Below are 22,846 nucleotides of genomic sequence, written 5' to 3'. Positions count from 1 at the left end.
AGTACTTATTTGTGTTTACATTTTTTGCAGATTTTAAAAACAGGTCCATGATACATTTACTTCTTCTATATTGAATTCCATTTTTTTTTGTCACAAGCATCACTAACTCCCAGAAATATTAGCATAGAAGTAGTAAACTTCCAAAAATATGGAATGACTTTCACATTTATTGGCATGGAATTGCCTATCTTTCCAAGTAACTGAGCTATATTACTGACTTAGAATAAGTTCTGTCATTTTTATTCCAACGATGCACATATCTCTGTCTCATTTTCCACGTTCATGACATTGTTCATTCGGCCATCTCTTCCTGTCTTTTAGCTGTCGTTGATGCATTCACATGTTCTTCAGCTTAATGCATTTAAGACAGACATCCTATTCTTTCCTGCTACCTTTCTTTCTTCTAGTACTTTTCCTGCTTCCATTTGTTTCCCATCTTACACTGTTTTGCCTGAAAATGTCAACCTTTCAACATTTGTATTACAGATAAGTGATAACAACACTTTGCAGAAATACAATACACAAACTACATTAGAATCATCATTGCACCAATAGTACCCACCCTAAATTCAATCATCCGAGGCATTTCCTAGTTCCAGATCACAGTTCATTCCTTAGTGACACTAGGTCACATCGTTAAAAACAACAAAAATTGACCATTGCTAAAATCAACAAGACATGCTGCCCATTAAAAATCAAACTCCACATTTCAACTACAGTTAACAAATTAAAATCTGCAAAGTAGCTATAAAACAATAATCTCCTTTGCACTAAGATGTTTAGGCACAGTACTTAAATATGTCTCTGTGTCTCTGTGTCTCAAGTTCCTTTACATTTTTACAGAATCAACATGATTTCTGTTCATCCCTCCTACTACTTTCCTAGTCAACCATAAATTGAATTGAATTGAAACCTTAAAAATAGCTTCCATTACTTATAGCAGAGACATTTCAGTAGCTATATAGGGATTTGGCACAATTATTTGATTGCAGAGGCTCCCCTATTACATGCCATATATTGATTGCATTCTTCCCATGTCATTCTGCAATCATAATAATTTTATTTTCAACTGATCTGGGTTGGTTATTAACTAATTCGATGTCTGCTGCTGACATATCCAGACAGTCTTTTTTTCCAAGATTCTAAGGACATATCCGACTGTTCTTCAAGTATTTGAGAAATTATAGGCAGTAGGCAGACAGCAGAATGCTGGCTTAAAAAAAAAAACATTTCTTATCCAATGCTTTAAGTATGCCAAATTACCATAACCCTCAATGACAGTAAACCCAATATTAAATTAATAATCTGAATGGATAGGCTCTTGGGAAATGATACTACCCTCTTCCAGTATAGCCCTCTCTCCCAATCAGGACTTTGCTCACTTGACTTTGTCTCTGCCCCATAAATTACTGTGTGTGCCCTGCTTTTTGTTTGTAGAATGTAATAACTGGTAGACACAAGACTTTCCCATATTTCTTAGGTTTCGTAGGTATTAGCATTTATATTCAATCCAAGGTATCCATATTCAGAGATAATCTCAAGTGGTTGATTACATGTAACCCATCCGAGAGAGGATCTTGTAAGCACTTTTTTGGAGATAATATGAAAATATTAGACTTTTCCACATTGATAACTGCAGAGTTTTCCAAGGCATATTGCTCTAGGGCAAATCATTTCCTCTGAAGCCCTGTCTGTTTCCCCGCTGTTCCTCCTTCCTTGCCTCATCACATCTTGAAACATTTGTGTATAGGTGCATTACAAATATCATATCATATAATATTTTAATACTATATAGTGCTATAGTGGTATGTTATTTTCTTTACTTATATGTTTTTTTTTACTTTTTTTGATTTTGATCATCATTTGCAAATGATAATCCATTTCTCAAATTGAAAATATGATTTGATATTTATACTTTCTTTTTGTGAAATCATTCAAACTATGCCAATATTATGTTCATACGGCCTCATAATCATATAATACAAATACGAATGTTATGTTAATTTGTTGTGATTATATCATATTTTCATTTTTCCATACTGGGTTGTATATATAATCTGCTATGCAGCCTTGAGAAGCAACTCTGAGTCGAAACACGTGTCGGCTGACCATATCAGAAATACATGGGAATATATAAATAATCTATTTGGAGTATCATAATCCAGTTCATTCATGAGAACATTTAAGAATCCATACGAAGACAGTGCGTGAGCCACCATTACCCAACCCAATTTCGAACTGATTTCCTAGACGTACTGTTATTTTCAAATAATCCTATTTTATCTAAAACCATATTCAGTAATATAGTATGATTCTCCAATTTTCTTTTCTCTATAATTTCTAATAATTTTGTCAGGGCCATAATCCCGTTATTAATCGCTGTTAGTGCTATTTCCAGTAATGGGATATCCTGTCGGTTCGGACCAAATGACCGTCTTGGGGTTGGTTTAGCAAATGATATTGCTGAACTTGATGAAGAGGTTGACGTGGAATTTAAGGATTCTGGATATAAAATTGGTGAACCTGATAAGTTTAAGGAATGAGCCAATGAACCTTCCACGGGTTGAGTTTCATGTACCAGAACTCTCTTGCTCTGGGAGGGGGCCCTCAAGGAAGTCTCTGTAATTGGAGAGCCCAAATGATGTTCCTGGGTAATCAGCTATTGTTCATTACTCAGCTCCACCTTCACTGTTTTGGCAGGCCCTTATAGAAATTGGGAGCAGAGAGTCGGTCTTTCTAGACTCTAATCAAATGAACCTGGGCTTCCGTAGAGAAGAGAGAATGAACTTGCACTTCTATCACCTCCCTCCCTGGTACTATGGCTTTTATCCTGGGTGTTATATCCCAGCAGTTTGTAGTTGCATTCTCACTGTGTTCCATCTGCCTGACTTCCTCCACCAGAGCAGAATCTGGAATTTAATCAAAATGTATTGGTAGAACCTCATGTTCCCCCACCTTCTTAGACGGAAGATCTGGCGTGTGGGGAGAAGGGGTAGATGAGGCATTTGCAAGGGAACCTGATTGCTTTCTTTACCCGCCTTCAGCCACTAACTTCGGATATCTGAGGACAAAGCTTTGGACTGAGATTCAGAGAGCCCTGGGATTAAGCAAGGCATTGGATGTTTCATATCACCTGGCTCCTTCCCTCGGAAAAAAAAAAAAACCTTTAGTCACCCCTCTAATGCCCTGTGGCTCTCTCTGCAGCATTGTTGACTTTAGTGTGTACGTGTATGACATATTTGCAGGGTCCAAGAGAAGGAAGGGGGCAGAAGAGCTCAGCGTACAAGTACAATTACCAATGCCCTTTAACAAAAGTTATTCTTTGCCACTGTAAGAAATAATGAATATATAAAACTTGCAAACAGAATCCACTTTCTAATGGTTCCTCACCCTCCACACTTAATCTAATTATGCGGAACAAAGCCAAGTAGCTCCAATTTCCTGCTACGCTCTACCCGCTTAACCGCTGAATGGCGGAACAGCCCTTGAGGTGCACTCCTGGATGCGCACGTGCAGATGCATGTGCCTGCTGCTTTTGAATGTTTGTGGCGGGAGTGTACGGTGTCAAAGTCACTTAAGAAATATTGGTGAAAACGATGTACAAATAGGTCCAAAATAAATAAATATACTGCAATAAAAGAGATGAATACGTTTCAGCCATGCAAATCCAGACGACTCAAAAAGTATGATGCCAGAAGCGCACACCCACGATACCTTAAGAAATGTTCAGCAGCTCTATGCAGTAATCCACCGTGAAACAACACTCGACCGGGTTGTGCGTGTGCCGGTGCGCATGCCTGCCCCTTTTTGATGCTTTTGGCGGGAGTGAGCAGAGTCAAAGTCACATGAAAGATATTGTTGAAAAGGATGTCCAAATAGCTCAAAATTAATAAATATACTTAGTAAATGTTCAGCAGCTATCCACAGAAATCCACAGCGGAACAGCACTCGAGGTGCACATCTCTAAAATATTCAAAAAAAGTGTGTGCCTTTCCCTTTTCCCATACTAATAAACTCTTAGTTACTTCTCTGGGCCTAGCACACCTTGATTACTGCTGTGTTTTACTAATTGATCTTCATCACTATAAGATTGCTACTCTGAAATATATTTTCAATTCTGCTGTTCGCATTTTTTTGGTCTCTTTAATACTAAAGAGACCAAACTCTGCCCTTACTCATATGTATGTACCAGCTCGTTCACTCCGCTCTGAATTACTTCATCTTCTCTCTGTCCTGAAACCACATTTTACCTCCTCTCGTTTTCATCCTTTTTCCATATTGGCACCTAAGCATTGGAATTCTTTACCTCTGTCTAGTTGTTCCTTAACCACTCCCTCTCTTCCCTACTCTTCTTAGAACGTATCTTTTTTCTTTGAATTTATAAACATTGTTTTTTGCCAATGTTCTGTACCGGTATTCTAAAGTAAAGAGCTTATTGGAGTGGCTGTTTGGTGGCAATTGGGACACTGTATACAAATCCAAATTGTAACACTGTCCATAGGTACTATCCTTTAAACCCAACGTGAATGTTCAAGTTTTTATTTAAGATTGACATGTAACTGTCTTGTGGGGAAACGCCCCTAGTAAGGCACGTTTGCTCAACATAATAAAGTGTATCCCCTAATAAGCAACACGAAGGGGCAGGCTAGACAGACGGTACATGAAAGGCAAGCCGATGACATCACTGAGAGGTGTAGGGGAACATTCGAGAATCTTCCAAAGCATTTCCTAACGTTGAAAGGGTGGTAGTTCCACTGATAGGTATTCAAGCTGAGGGCTCTGCGTACTTCAAAAATAAACACTTGCCTTATTGAGTTAATGTTTGGCAGAGTTCAGGAGAAAAAGAAGAGACAGGATGAAAACGAGGAGAACATACAAATGATTGACAAACACAATTAAATTTAAGAGCCATCGAATAAAGGATTGTCCGAGAGAGATGTTAAAGTCGAAAGGCAGTTGGAAATTGTCATTGAAAAATATCTGTTTTCTTCGTTTTAGTAAGGCTTTGTGACCTGTGCTGAGCTTGTTGAAATGAATCTGCTCACGGTGAGCCTGGTCTGCAAGGAGCAGACATTGGGCCACTGGAAAAAATGTACCTTAGTGTCTGGTAATTGTGATGCACTTAATGACATGAACTCGGTACCCCTGCCATTTGATAGAATATTTCATTTGTGTCTTTTGTAAAAGACACTAACAGCTTAAAAGTGGCACTTTAGCTAGACAAATGGCACATATTTCATGGATGGACATATATATATTTTTTTTAAATATGTTTATTTTGAACCAAGGTAGGGTGACAACAATACAGCATAAACCAAAACATGATAATCATCATCTGTTAATCCTCTCCAATCCCTCCGCCGCCACCCTCCATGGTTGTTAGTCTAGAGCAGCGTTTTATTGGTTTGTATGCTTGGCGTCTATTGGAGAGTCCCTGTTCCCCAGAGCCCACCGGACACTGCAGGGCTTGTGAGCCGAGTCTGGCAATTTCCAGTCATAGTCTAAGAACGGGGCTGAAATATTTTGGAAGCAGTGAAGAAGCCCTGCCTTCGCTGCTGTTACCTTCTCCGCAATAAGTATGTTCCACATTTCCCCCCATCATTGGGACATAAGGGGGCCGTCCAGGGACTTCCATGAGCGGGCAACCATTATTTTTCCCGCCAAAAGACACGAGGTCATCAGTTTAGCTTTCTTGCCGGAGCGTGGGTAAATCCTGGGGACTCTGGCCCTCAGAAGAACAGGCTCAGGCTCCAGAGGGAGAGCCGTTTGGGTGATCGGTTCACTGGCGGCCAAGCATAGATACCAGGACTGTTGGATCCTTGGGCATGCCCACCACAAGTGGTAAAAGGAACCAGGCAGACCACACCCTCTCCAGAAGACAGGATCCAGAGTTCGGTTAAAGTGGTGAAGCCGGAAGGGAAAGTAGTACCAGCGTGACAGACCCTTATAAGCACATTCCCTATTGGTGACGCAGGAGGAAGACGTGTGCATTCAGGTCCAAATGTCTACCCACGCCTGATCTTCGATAGGATGTCCCAGATCAGCCTCCCATTGTGCCATAGCTAGGGTTTTAGAAGTGAGGAGTTCCCCCAGAAAGCGTCTGTATAGGGTGGAGATCCTACCTCGAGCTGGGAGGTCTTTGAGGGTAAGTTTGAGGGTGGTGGGAGTGCGGGTGGCTGCCTGAAGGGTTTGAGGATGGAAGCACCAGTGCCGTAGCTGGATGTAGGTGAATCAGTCTCTTATTGAAGCCGAAAGACTTCCTTACATTGTTCAAAGGTTTGAGGTAGGTTTCCCACAAAAAGCTGCTCCAAAGATTCCAGGCACCCCGCTTTCCAGTTTTCGAAGTTCCGGGGTTCACCCCAGGAGAGAAAGCCGGGTTATGAAAGACTGGGGATAGGGGGCTCAGTCCTCTCGGAATTCCCTTACGTCGCAGAGCTCCATGGATGGTCATATTTGAAGACTAATGCTGTATTAGTTTAAAGCCTGTGAAAATGTTAAGCTGCACTCCTTGCACAAGAGTCAACACTGCATGTTTATTTGGAAATATTATTGGCTAATATGAGCAACGACCTCGGGTATATTTGATCATCCCACTTACATGTTTGGGCAGCCCTGCCATATTTGCTAAGCTCATGTACCTATATACAACCTGCCACATAGCACCCTGGCATAATTCAGTAGACCCGGCACACCCATTGTCAACCTGCACTCTAGGCTTCTTAAGCAACAACTTTGCATGCTTGCCAGCACAAAGACACATTCAGCAGCATTCTAATGGAATAGCAGAACCCTAGCCTAGGAATTGTCTCCTTGGTACATTAAAGCCGAACCTTGGCCCAATGAGCAAAGCAGCAGGTTCATTGAGAAGTTCCTTAATTTTAGGGATAACACCCTTAAATATGCTGGCAATACCCTGATATTAGTATTAAAGATCGGAACTATGTCAACGGCTTCTGAATATATATTTTCAGTGCCGTGGCTTCTGATAGCATGTATTAGCTCTGTTGTTATCTGGATGGGCGCTATATCACCTGGCACATTGTTTGTAACTGCTGTTATATCTCATAGCCCAGTATGATGGCCAGGTTGTTCTTCCACCAGGTAGGTATCCACAATTGCTCAAGTGGAAACAATACCTAACTGCTGACCATACAGTCTTCTTTGTGGAAAGTTGGTCTATGTTTGTTTCTGTGCTTGAGAAATGCTTCTGGGTAAATTCACAAATGTAAAATATATACTCGATTGTCAAATTGTGGATATATGTCAGCAAGGACAACAAATGTAACTTTTTTTCTGTAAGACAGCTCACAGATGGGCTTGCCGCGTTATACAAGCAACAAAATAAATAAATACATAAAATGATTCCAGGCAACATTAGATTTCCTGTTTTTTCAAGTAGTAAAACACGTGTTTTAGCTTCCTAAAGTTAACACTCATGGAAATAAGCACAAGAGGGAAACTAGATTTCAATGTAACCAATACCAAACAGATTATTTCTTATTATACAAGGCATACAACTATACATGTTAGACGCTTCCTCAAATCCCATATTTTTGAGGTGCAATGACAGGATCCTGATGTGACTTTGACATCAGAGATTCAAACTGGCCGCACATGATAGACAATGTAATGGGATGTAGACGCTTTCTCCCACGACACCACAAAACAATGCAATGTGCTTCATTCATAACGCATTGCATTCGGTTGATGCTCTAGTCTTTGATGGAAACACTGGGGAACTGTCATGCCCCGTCTACTGTTCTGCATGAAATAGACCCATTGCAGGCAGAGCCCCACATATCGTTTCATCTGTTTAAAACTCTCCCTGGAATTGGATCATCTATTCGAATGAGAATAACCTTTCCCGTGATCAGTATTTCACGGTCTACTGTTAAAGGTGGAGTTGCCAGGCTTCACTTTAGAACCACCCGCGTGACTGACTGCTGCACATCACCATTTTCCACTTAGCATTCCCGGATTCCTACCAGTACATTGTTTCACGGATTGCCTGTAGTCTTGAAATATGGGTATGAAACTAAAGGTTAACTGGTGCTTCTCAGATGAGACTACCTAAGAATGATTGCAACTCTTGAACCCTATTTAAATAATAGATATTACGAGCTGCATTTACACTTTCGACTGAGAGATAACTTGACATCAAGTCCAAAGTTGACTTTTCAAAGCAGTCTTACCTAAAAGCTGACCTATAAATGCCTGCTTACCTAATAATTGCCTTACTTGATGTTCTCCTGTGCAAAAGATGTCTTCTCATGTACCTTAATGAAGGGGGTGGTCAAGTACCATGAAAGGATCATATTTTGATACTATCCATAATGATTGCATTTCTTAGAATAGATTAACCATTCCCTTTAATGGTTTACAGTACATTTGTAAAATAAGCATAACTACTGAGATTTAAGATTTAACTGCAGCCAATGAAATGTAAATATTTACCTTTGTTTGAGTACATGTTAGCCGATAAAAGGGTCAGTATGCTTCAAACTTGTAAAAACGACCTTGACATTTACATGATTTTCTAAGAAGGATACAAAAGTCCCTAATATATGTGTGTATATATATATATATATATATATATATATATATATATATATAGTGCTTTGTACCAGTAAGGTCATTAAGCATTTGTGAGCCAAAGGCCTGGGTATGCATTAGTGCCGGATTACCAAATAGGCAAAGTAGGCACCGGCCTATCTGTCCCACTCCTTTTAGGAGCCTGTGACAACGGATCAAAATAAAATTGATCTGATATGAATGAAAATCCCGATCAAGCTTTCTTTTAAATATTGTTTGTCGTCGCTCTTTTGTGGCCCCATAATGTCATCGCCTGAGAAGAAGAGGTACCAAAGCGGTGCAGAACATTAAAAACGTATTAGGAGATAATTGCGCGGAAGGGCCCAACATTTCTGCTGCCTAGGGGCATCCACTTGGTTTCATCTGGCACTGGTGTGCAGTGAATATATAAAAGTGAGGGGTGCAGGAGTGGGGGTGGGGTAGCAGGGTTATGTTGGCGGAGAAAAAGGAGAAAAGGGGCGCTGGGTAGGAATAAGGAATATGGGAGGAGTTTATTTAATCTGTGATCGTTAGTGAGGATGAAGGCATGAATGGGTTAATTGTAATGGGACATGAGTAGAAAGATACTCAAGCATTCATGATTGCATGTCACTCTTTAGGTAGTTGACTTTTGTAAGTAGGAATCAAGAAGTGTTTATTGTGTGCGAACTTACAAGGATAGCTCAGGGGTAACGTGCTCTCCTTGGAAGCAAGACAACACGGAGCACCACAGGTTCGATTAACGGGTCTGCGCTTGGAAACCTCTGTGTATTGAGTGCATTATAAATAACCAATCATATCATATATGGTAACTGAGTAAAGGCCTATAGCTGTTCATTTGAATTTGTAAACCAAATACCTCCCTTCAATCCGAATTTCAAGCATCCATTAAAATATGTTTTGCTCTCTTTTCTTTCAGGTGATATTGGAGGTCAGATGGGCTTGTTTATCGGTGCAAGCATTCTCACAATTCTAGAATTATTTGATTACATTTACGAGGTAAGCTTTTTTTGTGCATTTAAAAAATGATCAATTGATTATCAGATGTTCTCTCAGGCTAGGATATCGAGCACTACCATGCAATTTTAATTATGAAAACATTGACCTTCTAAGATAATTGCAGCTACTGTATTTATTTAACATTTGTAAAGGCAACAAACCCTTAGGTTAACAAGCGGCACATCATTAAAAAAAAAGCAGACGAGAAGCAGGATCAGGTGAATGGAAGACTGAATGTCTTAGGGGGGCGGTTCCGTGGTTGAGGTGTCCTGAGTAAACAACAGTGTTTCAAGATATCTATGGAAGACCCAATATGATTGTTCAGCTCTGAAGTTTTGTGGAAGGGCATTCTAATTTTCCGTATCAAAAACAGGGAAGATTTTGCCCTGATTCTTTTCAGTCTGTACCCTGGGGAAATCAGGCGGTTGATGTAGAGTGACCAGGTGGGACGTGAAGATTTGGCTCTTTGTCGTTTTTTTGAGAGATTTTGGGTGCGTTGCTGGTTATGCATTTGTGCATGATGGCCAGTGTTTTTAACATAATCTGCTGTCAAATGGAGAGCCAATTAGCATTTTGCCTAAGCTCTGTGATATACTCACGCCTGTGGATATTCAGAGAGGCCCTAAGAGCATGATTAGGAATGATATGCAGTTTGTCAATGGTTTCAGACAAATGTGCCTGCAATAGGGCCTTGCAATTGTCCAGTCTCGACCCTATGAGTGCCCTTACAATCGTGAGGCAGCTGTTGGAAGGCAGAAATGTCCTGAAGGCAATAATCAATTTCGTTGTGTGTGTTGCAGAGGGGGCAATGGCACTGACCTGCCTGTTTAGAGACAGGGAGGCATCTAGGTAAACACCTAGCATTTTAACCAAGCTGGATACTGGTATTGGTTTTCCGTCAATGGTGAAAGCTTTGTATTTGGGGTCAAGTTTGTTGAGGGTGGTATGGGATCCTGTCAGGAAGATTTCTGTTTTTCGTCGTTAAGGCATTACATTTTGGTAGCCATCCAGGCTTAGCTGGTGTGGTAAATAGAGTTCAAGGCGTTGGTGTCATCAGTGTAGTTGCCTGTGATAGTCATGAGTATTTGCCTGTTGTTCATAATTGTTGTATAGGAGATACCCTAGTAATCTAAAATGTTGAATAATGGTTTAGTGAAGATATTATACAGTGTAGGTGAGACACAGGAATGTTGGGGGACTCTGCAGTAATGGGGGTAGGTGCGGCTGAAACTGTATCAGAGAAGTCCCTGAAGGATCTGTTAGACAGGAATGAGATGATCCCGGCTGTGGTCTGTTCTGAGAAGTGCAATGCTGAAACGCGGTGATGACATAGGATACAGTGATCTACAAGGTCAAAGGAAGTTGGCAGGCCCAGCAGGAGTAGCAGGGATACCTTGCCAGAGTCTTTGACTTAATCCATCTGTTTTTTAGGTTTAAATGAGCAGATTTCATTTTGTGACCAGTTCTGAAACCTAATTGCCGTAATCCTAGGAGGTTGTTGGCTTTGAGGAAGGACTGGATTTGGATATACATAGCTCTGTCCAGAATGTTAAGAAGAAATGGGACAGTGGTGATACAGCATAGTTAGTAGTGATGTCTGGGTCTAGAGAAGGTTTTTCTTAGCAAGGGGAGTACCCAGGCCTTCTTAAGGTTAGTTGTGACTTGGCAGGTGGCGAAGTAGGTAATGATCAAAGGGTGTCAGTGCTGAGGCCCAGTCCTTGATCATTAAGAAGAAATGGGACAGTGGTGATACAGCATAGTTAGTAGGGATGTCTGGGTCTAGAGAAGGTTTTTCTTAGCAAGGGGAGTACCCAGGCCTTCTTAAGGTTAGTTGTGACTTGGCAGGTGGCGAAGTAGGTAATGATCAAAGGGTGTCAGTGCTGAGGCACAGTCCTTGATCACCATAGTTGGGCAGATGTATGCTTGTCATCTCAAGGGTTTGAGGAATTTGATGATTTGTAATGTTTCAGTTTCTGTGACTGTCTTGAAGTAAAACGCCTGGGAGGAATGTTTGGGGGAAGCTACCCTACCAGTGGTGGCTAAGGTGAGGGAGTAGTTTTTTTAGCAAGATCTTTTTCTGTAGGGAGGCCAGTTTATCAAGCAAAATGTTTTGAATGTTGACACACCATGTACTATCGTTGTTGCAGCTGTCTCTAGGAGGTGTAGGTGTTTCTAGTTCACGTAAAATTGCAAAACGTTCATGCAAACTAGAGCTGGAGTATGAGATCCTTAGGTTATGGGTGTTTTTTTTAGCAAGAAGGAGTGCATTTTTGTAAGACTTCGCAATAGTTGTTATGAAGACTCAAATCAGGAGTTTGTCCAGGTAGTTTCAGCCGCACATTTCTTTTGTTGTAGGGCTTTAAGGTCTGGGGTGAACCATGACTTGCGGTGTGATAGAACTTTGGTTTTCCGCTGGGTGAGTGGAATCACTGTATTGTTGGCCTTTGAAATGGTTGCGTTGTAGATTTGAACCAGAGCGTCTGGGTTGTCTAGTTGGGTCACAGGTGAGATAATCTCATCTAGCAATGGTAAAATGTTAGTTGCTGTGATGTTCCTTGAGTTCCTCATTAGGGTGGGAAGGTTGAGGTCGTTAGAGGTGGGTGTTGTTTTGGGTATAGGTATAGTGAAGACAATTACGTTGTGGTCTGACCAGGGACATGGTGCATTAGATGTGATAGTGATATGGCAGTTAGAGTTAGCTATCCAGTCAAGTATGCATCCCTTGGTATGAGTAGGGCTGAGAATGCATTGAGCAAAGCCTAGTGCTGTTAGCCCGTTAGATAAGGATTGTGCATTGCAATTGCTTTCATCGTTACATCCAAGGTTCAGATCACCCAGAAGAATGTTTTTTTAGGAGAGTTTGGCATTTGTCGAGATGACATGTAGGATGTCTTCTTCATATGTGGAAATTGGCCCTGGTGCTCTATAGGCTAGGCTAGGAGTTCACAGTTGCACTGATGTGTAAAACCCACCAATAGTCATTTCAGATGACATTGGATAATAGCTCCCAACTAATTGAAATGGGGCATAAGGACATTCCCTGGTTTGTGTAATTTGGTTAATGTATTTATATAGGTCTCACATTTTTAAGAAAAATAGTACATTGTAAATTGGCAAATTCGTATGCACTATACACCCTGTAGCCCTCGTGGGATATCATTGCACACATATTTTGCAATGTCACTGTCATTGCAGAAACTGCTGATGACATGTTACAAGTACACATACCCAAAGGTGCCTAGAGAGTATACTTTATTGTGTTTGACAACTTTCCTTTGTCCTACAGATTAATCCCTTTGCGAAGGAGCAAATGAAAATCTGAGTGTCAAACCATTGTTTGGAAAAACATTTAGCCAATGTTACATTGTGGTGTTTTTCCAAATTAATGTTTCGTGGTTGATCTAACTGGTTGGTAAAGGTAGTTATAGGTATTTCCTTTCTGAAGGACAGGTTGGGTGGTCTACATTACTCATAAGTTTCCATTAACAAAGAGATGCTTATTTTCTCACCTGCTTGTTTCCTGGGTCAATCGCCTATGAAGAGGGTGCAAACAAATTTAACACCATTAATGATTTTCAATTTAGGCAAATTGAGCGCATGTTAATACTTTCATGTAATATGTTTCATGAAAGGCATAGGTTAGAAGTCCTGCAAACGAATTGCATTGGAAATAGTGCAACCCCCCTTCTTCTTTATTTAGTTGTACTTGGGTTAGATACAGGGTCGAGGAGTGGTGCTACCTGATGCTAGTGGAGATTAGGTTTGGGGCTGCTAGCTGGTGAATACAGACCCTGTCTGTGGAGGGCTGATGATTCAAGAAAAGTGCAACCACCTGTTGAATTATGAGAAATAGGATCTAAACTGCATGGTTGATTTACAGAAGCACACCATTCATGCACTCCTCAAACATATGATGACCAAGGGCATTGTTGATGTTCTTCAATTACTTTTAATGCCAGCAATCAATCACACAAATTGCAGGTGGATCCAAATCATAAGTATTAAGGTTACCTGTGGAATGACAAGGGCTTACGGCTGTTACCGGCCATGTATGCACTCCCGATAAGGGGGTGATTGCTATTCACACCCCAGGACTCTGTCAGGGAGAAAATATGTTTATTTTCATGGGAGAAGGGCTCTCTTTTTATTGCATGTGTTCAATCTCCCATGAAAAAAAGAAGCAGCCTCCATCATAGGAAATAGAAAAGGGACATTGTCCCTTTTCTAGTTCTATGGTGGCCACTGGCCACTGAGGATGGGTGGGAGAGCCGGGACCGGCAGGTAAGTGGGTAGGGAGGCCTGGGCGCAGGGGACGAATTTGGGATGTATGGGGGTGGAGTAGCAACAGTGAGTGCCTCCTTTTGCCACCCTAAAATCAAGAGGGCCTTGGGTGGCTGGAGAAACACAGGTGGTATACTGTCTGTTCTCAGCAGAGTTTTCCAGCCATGTGATCTACTGAGTGCCCTTTCCCAAGTGCAAATCAGGTCTATTTCCTGTATTGGCAAAGGAATATAAAAGACATGTGTCAGTCACTGTTTGCTACCTGTGTGGGCAACTCACTTATCCTTGTCACGAATGGTTCAAGAATCATTCCTCAACTCAGAGGCAGTTCAAGGGTTTTATTGAAGATTTTGTGGGGCCTATGGCCATCCCTCTAGCTCTTGTCTTGTGTTGAAACTCCACCTGTCCAGGATTTGATTAATTTACCAGGCAAATCTTGCTGGGGGGCCTTTGGGTTGTTGTGCAGGCTTGCTTGCTCTGTTCAGCAACTCCACATGGTCATCCCTGCCACTGCCTATGGATTTGGCTTCACGCTTTCTTCGTCAGATAGCACTGCTGTCTCTGGTGTGCTTCTGTGGCAGTGTTTCTGATTCTTTTCCCTTTGACGCGTCTCTCTCTATGCAGCTGATCGCTGTAGTGGTCAGGAAGTGTTTCTGAACTCTCTTTTGGCTGCAGGTTTTCTTTTACTTCTGATTCTGATGTGGGAACTCGGATATTAACAGAAATATACTGCAAAGTATCTGGCAAGATGACAAGGCTGGAGATAATATTGATCTGCATAAGAACATGCTGACACAAGGCAGGGTGACCTCTCAACTACCACCCTGTATCTCATGGGAAGGTTTGGCTCTGGATTTATCCCTGGTAAGTCTCCCAACTGCTGTTCAGAGGGGTTTAGATCCCCTCTTGACAAGGCCAGATTACTGTCCGTGTCACATCCTTACCTTGAGTACACCTGCCGAGGCATACTCAGAATTCAATTACATGAGCCCGCTTCTACAATGTATTGTCTCTTAAGTACTATTCTTCTATCAGCATCCAGGCAGTAGAATTCCCCTGGTTCAAGGCTGTATTCCCTCCCCTTTAACTGCTCCCTATTCACTAAATGGGGAAACTTCAGTGAACACCATAGTTGTCACTTAGCCTGCATCAATGTATAATGCTGCCTCGGGTCCTTTTCATTATACCTTGCTCCACATGATGTCAGTTTCCTGCAAGTATGTGATTGGATTCTCCCCTCCTCACTAGGTCCACCTGAAATATGTCTTCTTACTCAGCCCTCTCACCTTCTCCAAACAGGAAGCCACAGCTCTCCTTCCCTGTAAACCATCCTCAGTGGTTGGTTCAGTCAAATGTCAGTCTTGCAGTTACTGGGAAACAGCTACTCCCATCCAGCCTCTCACAGTTCACTTAACTGCCACCTACAGCCAGGCATCCCACACTGCTCTTCAAGGCCACCAAACAACTAAACAGCCAGCATGACATCACACCAGAAACTAATGAGCTGAGACCATAACCCTGTCAGTCCCATGCAGCCATGTTTATTTATTGTATGGCCAGAAAACAACACTCTCGACCAACTAAAGCCATGGGGGCTGTAATAGCATAAGTCTCCGTTTTGACATCAAATATTCTTTGGTTTATAATCTCAAATACACATTAATGTATCTGTATTTGACAACGGGCTAGACAGACATAGGATCTGATTCAGGGTGCTCAAGAAATAAAGGTGATGATGATCAAAGAAGGGCTCTATTTTTTTTGTATATCTTTGTTTACATTTTCAAGCCAACAACCACATCAAAACATGTTGGTGAGAGTCAGAAAAATAAAAATATACATAACATTTTCATTATCAAATAACAACCATCAGTTAACAACAAACCTTTAACAAAAAGTGCCCCCCACATTTTCATTAAACCATAAAAACACAAACAAAACATACACATAAACAAGACCAGGAAGCAAAACACAACATGTTAACCCCCACCCCGAATACCCATATTTCACACAAAATTCCATACCATTACTCAAACAAATCATTAAAAGAATCCCAATTATCACAGTATTCAGCCTCTCGATGAAGCCGAAACTCTCGAGACCTCTCATACTTTGAAAGCATGCGCATGTCCACCATCCAACTATCAATATGTGGTTTCTTGCGCAATTTCCAACCTCTCATAATATGCTTTATTGCCATCAACAATGCCCTATTAATCCATTCAGATACACCACATATTTCTAAACATCTGCTTTCATTGGAGAGAAAACCTGCAGACATGAAACTTCGAGGAAACAACCCACCAATCACTAGATCTACTCGATCAATTACCTCCTTCCAAAAAGTCAGAACCCTATCACATTCCCAAAGCATATGCAAATAAGTCCCTTTTGATCGTGAGCACCCCAACACAAATCCGACTCAATCAAACCCTGCTCAGCCATCTTCACTGGTGTCCAATAAATACGCCCCAAAATTCGCTGGTAAATATACCTCAGGTTCAAATTCATTTTTGCTCTCATCGTCAAATTATCCCAATCAGCTTCAGATATATCCCTGCCCAGTTCAATCACCCATTTATTCCGCAATTTCCCCCAAGAGTCCCGCATACACACCTGTACCGGCATAAGTTTAGTAAAGGTACAAACTTCATTCAGAGCAGTATCATACAATATGCACACTTGGTGTTTCCACTTAATGGTTCACTTAACATTTGATGCCTCTCATTCAATAAACGTGCAAGTGACCTATATCTCTCAATTTCCCTATTTCCTAAACTGTATTGGTCCATTAAGTCTCCAAACAGTACCATCTCACCATCTTTCCATCCATCTTCAATCTTCAAAATACCCTTATTAGCCCAACCCCTCCAGTGTAAAACTGTGTTCTCAATCTATAAACCAGGATTCGACTAGAGAGAAGCAGAATTATAACAAAACAAATGTTGGCCACACCTTTAAATCAAAGAAACCAAAGCAGTCTTTGTAGCTTTTAATGCCTCTATCTTAACCCCAGATCTCGGCAACTTACCATAGGAGTATAAACAATCCAACGAAAACGGACTCAATCTTTCCCTCTGCATCCGAAGCCACAAAGGCTTGAAGCCTCCATCATTCATAAAATAGTAAGAAGCTTTTTTTCAATAGAAACCCTTTATAATAATTCTCTAATACTGGGAAACCAAAGCCCCCATCTCTGACACTACGTATTAGAATAAATCGTGGAATTCTTGGCTTCTTGCCCACTCCCCATAAAAAATCCATAAAAAGTTTTTCAATACGTGTTAGCGCCTTCTTTGTGAAGTTTAAGGGAAGGGATTGAATGAAATACAAAACTTTTGGAAGCGATACCATTTTGACAGTGTTGATCTTGGCCGAAAGAGTTAAAGTCAATCTATCCCAGCTACGCAAATCTTTCATTAGGATTTCTTTCAATTTATCTATTTTAAAATCCACAGTCCTCTGAACATCTCACAACAGGCATATACCCAAAATACTTCACCGAGACATCTGCCCATTGACAACCCCACTCCAATAGCCTCATACTTAGCGCAGTCATTTTCACCGGAAAAAACACAGTTTTCCCCCAATTCACTTTATAACCCGATATTCAACCCACTTCCTGCATCAACTCCCTAAGTAAAGCACTACCTTCAGTTGGATTAGTCAAGACCACCGTTAGATCAACAGCATAGGCCAACACTTTTATCTCACCATCGTTCAATTCCCATCCACAAATATTCCTTACCTGCCTGATATACGCCAACAATGGTTCAAGAGCCAAATTAAACAGGAATAGGGAAAGTGGACAACCCTGCCTGGTTCCTCTAAATAGTCTAAAAGAGCAAGACAAAATGTCATTTACCCATATTTTAGCCGAAATATATTGCAAAGCACCAATCACATTCAAAAATTGTGGACCAAAACCCATTCTGATTAAAGTGTAATTCAAATAGGACCAACTGACACAATCAAACGCCTTCTCAGCATAAAAATAAACAAGTAAGACTTTATACACTTCTGTGTCCGACAGGCCAATTATATTCAACAAAGTCTGAATATTGTCATACCCATATCTCTTATCCATAAAACCAACCTGTGAACAATTCCCCATGTATTTCTGCAACCTAATAGCCATAATTCTCTTAAAAATGTTCATATCTACATTTAAAAGAGATATATGACGATAATTACCACATCTGGTAGGGTATTTCCCTTGCTTAGGAATTAGTGTGATGACTGCTTCACGCATAGAAGAACACAACCTCCCATCAGACAGAAATTGATTATACAGACTACACAATATTGGGATCAAAGTTGAATCAAAAGTTTTATAACATTCAACCGGCAATCGATCCAACGCTGGGGATTTACCCACATTAAGTTGACAAATAGCCTCCCTCAATTCAGTCTCACAAATCCGAGCATCCAAACACCTCCACTGAGGCCACAATTAACCTACTAAACATTGGTAAATATGTCCCCCCTCTCCCCTTAGTTACAACTTGACTAAAACCCTGATACCAGACTTAGTGCTCAGCCAGCATGACCCCTGGGTCTGCCTTCTTCTTGTCCTCCATCCCGACTCCTTCTCTACACTTGACATGGTACTCAATTTTACCACCCATACCCTACACAATTTTCAGCACTCTTCTCCCAACCCAAACATTGCCTTCATACTGGCTAGCTCTAAAAAAAAATGGATCCCTCCCTACGTTTCTACTGTTTGGCTTCAAAGTAATGTATGGGAAATCTCTCGCTCTCTCTCCCTCTCCCTCTCCCTCTCCATTAGTTTAAGATCAGTTTGTTCTTGAATCCAAGTACAGTTATGAGTAACAAAGGGAGCCTTGCACAATCTAGGGTCTAGATTGGAAATGATGCATAAAGAATTTCAATTTCGAATGCATGGCATATTACGCAAGAGACACACCAAAGAAAACTAGCACAAGAAGGCAATCCAACCCTTCAGCACTTTGTGTTATGTTAATCTCTAACACCGCACAGTGGCTCTGGGGAGCCAACTATTGCATTGTTTTTCAGCATGCTCTGCCATTAAAGAAGCGGAAGTACTATATTCAATTCAGGTCGTTTTCCACCCAAAAGAGGGCAGCCCATGCTCAGCAGCTAGGTTGCATGAGGTCTGCAAGAAACCGCATGCAACACCAGACAGGTGTTAGACATCAGTGGTGTGCAGCGTTTTACTCTAGGTGCACCAAGCTCATGGTAGTGGCTGCATCCACAGAGAGGAGGTATCATAAGACGTTATCACTGCAGGAATAAAGATACATGGATCTCAAACCCAAAGGCAGGCACATGGCTGAAAAACACATAAAAGGGGACCCATGTGGGTGTTATCAGCAAGATACGGTGTCTTTCTTTTCTGATTTTCTATTGTAGTACTCAAAACAAACATGCAGCGTTCAGTGTAGGTCATCACACTGTTGATGCATAGATGGATTATTATGCAATTAAAAGGCACATTGAGAGATCAACAGTCACATTTATTTAGGAGCTCTTCTCCTGATTGCCTAATTGTATCTGCACAGTGATGCTGGTAAAACAGAAAGGAATCAAATGAAGTCTGGGAAAGAGACAAAGGCCCTCATAAATTGGCCGGTCTGGAAATAAGGTGCCGGTAACAACGTCAACCGGCACCCTTCCAGACCCGCCAACTACAAGTCTGCCGGTCGGGGCAGTGATCTACTGGCTTGCCTGACCTGCCAGTAGCCCAGGCCCGTAGCAGCAGGAAAATGCAGGAATCACCGGCAACAATACTGCCATTGGGCCTCATTACGACCCTGGCGGTAAGGGGTTTACGCCAGCGTTAGCTGCGCCGACCCCTTACCGCCAATTACGAGGTCCCCTAGCGCCATGGTGCTTTTAACACCTGCTTTTAGCAGGTGTTAAAATCCATGGCGCTAAGGGACCATGGAGTTAATTACGCCACCGTAATTTACGGTGGCGTAATTAACGCCTTCCCCACTCCCATTATGCCCTATGGGGCAAAAATGGGAATGGGGAAGGGTAAATGGGGATTGGGGACTTACCGCCCCGCCAAGGTCGGAATGGGGCGGTAAGTCCGCCAACCACCATGGCGTAAACGTAGTTTACGCCATGGTGGTAAAGTCACGGCCCAGGCGGTAACTTACCGCCTGGGTCGTAATGAGGCCCATTGCCAGTGATTCCTGCAACCCATTCCCATATGGGACTCCATGGGAATGGGGAGTTATCAGCATGCCTGCTGCCCTGAATATTCTGGTAATACCAGTATATCAGGCAACAGAGATGGCGCAGTAGTTTCCCGGTATCCCGCTGGCGAACCGGCAAACTTTGACCCCCTTGTCTCTCTGTTCAATCATTTACACATTGGATTGATAGGTGCCAAAAAAGAAGAAACTATATTTATTGTATTGATTATTTCAGGAATTGTTAGAAATGTCCTAGTCATGAAGGTGAATTATCTTTAATGTCTGTTATACGCAACGGGTGCTCAGGAATCATCATTGATTGATAAAAGTGAAACAAAACATGAATTGGCAGTCTTGCAAAACTGTTTTGAGGGCTGCATTTTCAAAAATGTTGCTGGATATGCTATGCTTTCAAAGATGAAATTGTGATTAGTACCCGGCGCAGGAAAAAACAGAAAAGGACTCACCTCTCATTGGCTACTTCCCGAGCCATATTGCATGGTAATCCCAAGCAAGCAATGATATGCAGCTCGCTCTGGACCCAACAGCATTTTCGTTCTGGAATGTCTGCAATGGAAAGGAAGAAGGGACTATGTCTAGTCCCTTCTCCCTTTCCATGGTGGCCATTTTCTTTGTTTACTATGGTCGTCACGGAAAGAGAAAACGGTCTACGCTCAGGTCTGTAACTATGGGCCTCGTAAGCATTACCTTATGTGGTAATGGTCTGCAGTCTCAGGGCATATTGCCCAAATAACACAAATATGTATTAAAGCCCTCACCAAAGTATTCTGTCATGGGGTAAGTGACTGCCGGCCTAGTTAGTGGTCCTGAGTCGATGTTGAGGGCATCTAGCAAGAGACAATGATCACCTGGTCCACAATAGAGCGCAATGGTAAGGGATCTAATGCTGTTCTTGCTTGCAAGGGTGAAGAAAGGGAAGCCCCACCTTGGGCTGTCTGTGACAGAGCTAGTCCATTTCGCCTTGCAGAGTGCCCACTTTGTACACATCACAAAGGGAAGTATGGAATGCATACTTTACATTCATTTAGAGCCGCTGTTCCAAGCTTGCTGATTGGCTAAAGAGCTGAAAACAGTGCAAAGATCAAAGGATGTTGGCGTCTACTGATTGTTGGAGAGTGGATTCCACATGTTCTGATTTTCCAAATAGGAGAAATTATGCACTTATCAGAAATAAGGGCCAGAATGGGGATGCAGAGCTATTCCTTTGTATTTGTTGAGTCCTACATTTGCCAGAAACAGCTTTCTACGTATATCAGTGGTAAGTCAAACAGCCCCATTTCTTTACACTTGTACAAATGTGCCTTGCCTTCACGAAGAAGGAACTTCCCAAGAGTGGATGGCTGTGACGGCAATTGGTAGCAACACATTGTAAGTCTATAGTAACCAACATCTGGCCGGTCCTTAACGTACATATACAAAGTTCAAATTATTATTCTAGTTTTTGAGTGAAGTCTAGAGAACCTACAGTGACTGATGCCTGTTTTGAGAATGCTGAGATCAAAGAGAATTAAACTTAAATGTGCAGTGAAACCCTACGGCAGAGGTCTTCAAATTGTGGGGCGCGCCAGAGCCCAGCGCCAGAGCCCAGCATGAAATGTGTTAAAAAAAAACATTTTTTTTTTTTTAGATTCGAGGAAATGGGAGTGGGCAGATCACATGGACCATAAAACGGTCTTAGGCACCAATGAAAACATGGCCAGCAGTTGCAAATGGATATTCAGTCCTTTATTCACAGACTGAATAGTACCCAAGGGGTTGTTTTTTATTCAAATGTAAACAAATTGTGACATTTAAAGAATATTTATTCAGCAACAATGGTCAAAACTACTAGCTGCATAGTGAAGCAACTCCTCAAACTGGCCCACATTGGCCAAAAAAGCGGCCCATTTTGATTGGCCTACACTAGCATTTTGCATTTTTGGTACAGTCATTGTCCTATTGCCCTATAGGCTAGTCCAAGTCTGCCGAATATTAATTGAACCCTAAAATTACAAGTCAGTTTGTTCCCAGTTTTCTTAGTATTATTGTGCTATAGTGTTCCTTGCTTTGCAACACATCGTAAAGGCCCTTGCACTCAAATAATTATTGTACTCCCTGGTACACCTTAAAATCTGCACTAACATGTCTGCGCGTATTTTCTCTCTGCATTTTTTTTGCCTGGAACGTCTGAGCGTGGAAACGTTGCCGCTACGAATGATATCCCCTGTGCCTTGTCGTTGAGCTTTATCAAAACAGTTTGTCTCAATTCTCACGCAGATAGCAGAATTACTTCCATGCATCAACCTGACTAAATCACCAGACAAACTCACACTTAACATTATGGTTACTAATCTTAGGGTATGCACTGGCTTGGTCTCATTTTAAACTGCTCCACCAGAACAGGTTGTGCCCAAATTCACCCATCAGCATTGCAACAACAGATCCCTTGCTCTCATCCGCGTACTACAACAATCTTTCCACGTCAACCCAGCGGGTCTGCAGAAGCCAGGAACACTGTAAATGTCACACTATTTAAGATCCAAAAACATAACAACACCAACACCTCGAATGTACAACTAATGTTTGAAATTGATCTGTGAAGTGACTCGTTTGTTTGACCTCGCCACATATGCAAGTGCATCCCACCCAAATGTACAACCAATTTCACCCACATTTTTCCAGACCGCAGAGATTACCCTTAGGGCCACTCTAGGAGGTGTAATGTGTAATGAGTAATTGTATTCATTGTATGAACAAAGCAGGGGTGGATTCCGCAAATTTGCCCACCTATGAGTACTAGATTATTG

At 41.7% G+C, this 22,846-nt stretch overlaps 1 protein-coding gene across 1 annotated transcript in view; it reads left to right on the top strand.

Annotated features, from left to right (window-relative positions):
- Positions 1-22,846, top strand: part of ASIC2 (acid sensing ion channel subunit 2) — a 2,197,477-nt gene that overhangs the window by 2,117,183 nt on the left and 57,448 nt on the right. Inside the window, exon 8 of the mRNA XM_069634090.1 lies at positions 9,491-9,570. Coding sequence (XP_069490191.1) covers positions 9,491-9,570 — 80 coding nt within the window. The remainder of the gene's footprint in view (positions 1-9,490; positions 9,571-22,846) is intronic.

The sequence above is a fragment of the Ambystoma mexicanum genome, chromosome 13 (assembly GCF_040938575.1).
Source record: "Ambystoma mexicanum isolate Mex_15411 chromosome 13, UKY_AmexF1_1, whole genome shotgun sequence".
Taxonomy (NCBI): Eukaryota; Metazoa; Chordata; class Amphibia; order Caudata; family Ambystomatidae; genus Ambystoma; species Ambystoma mexicanum.
This window is presented reverse-complemented; position numbering and strand designations above follow the sequence as displayed.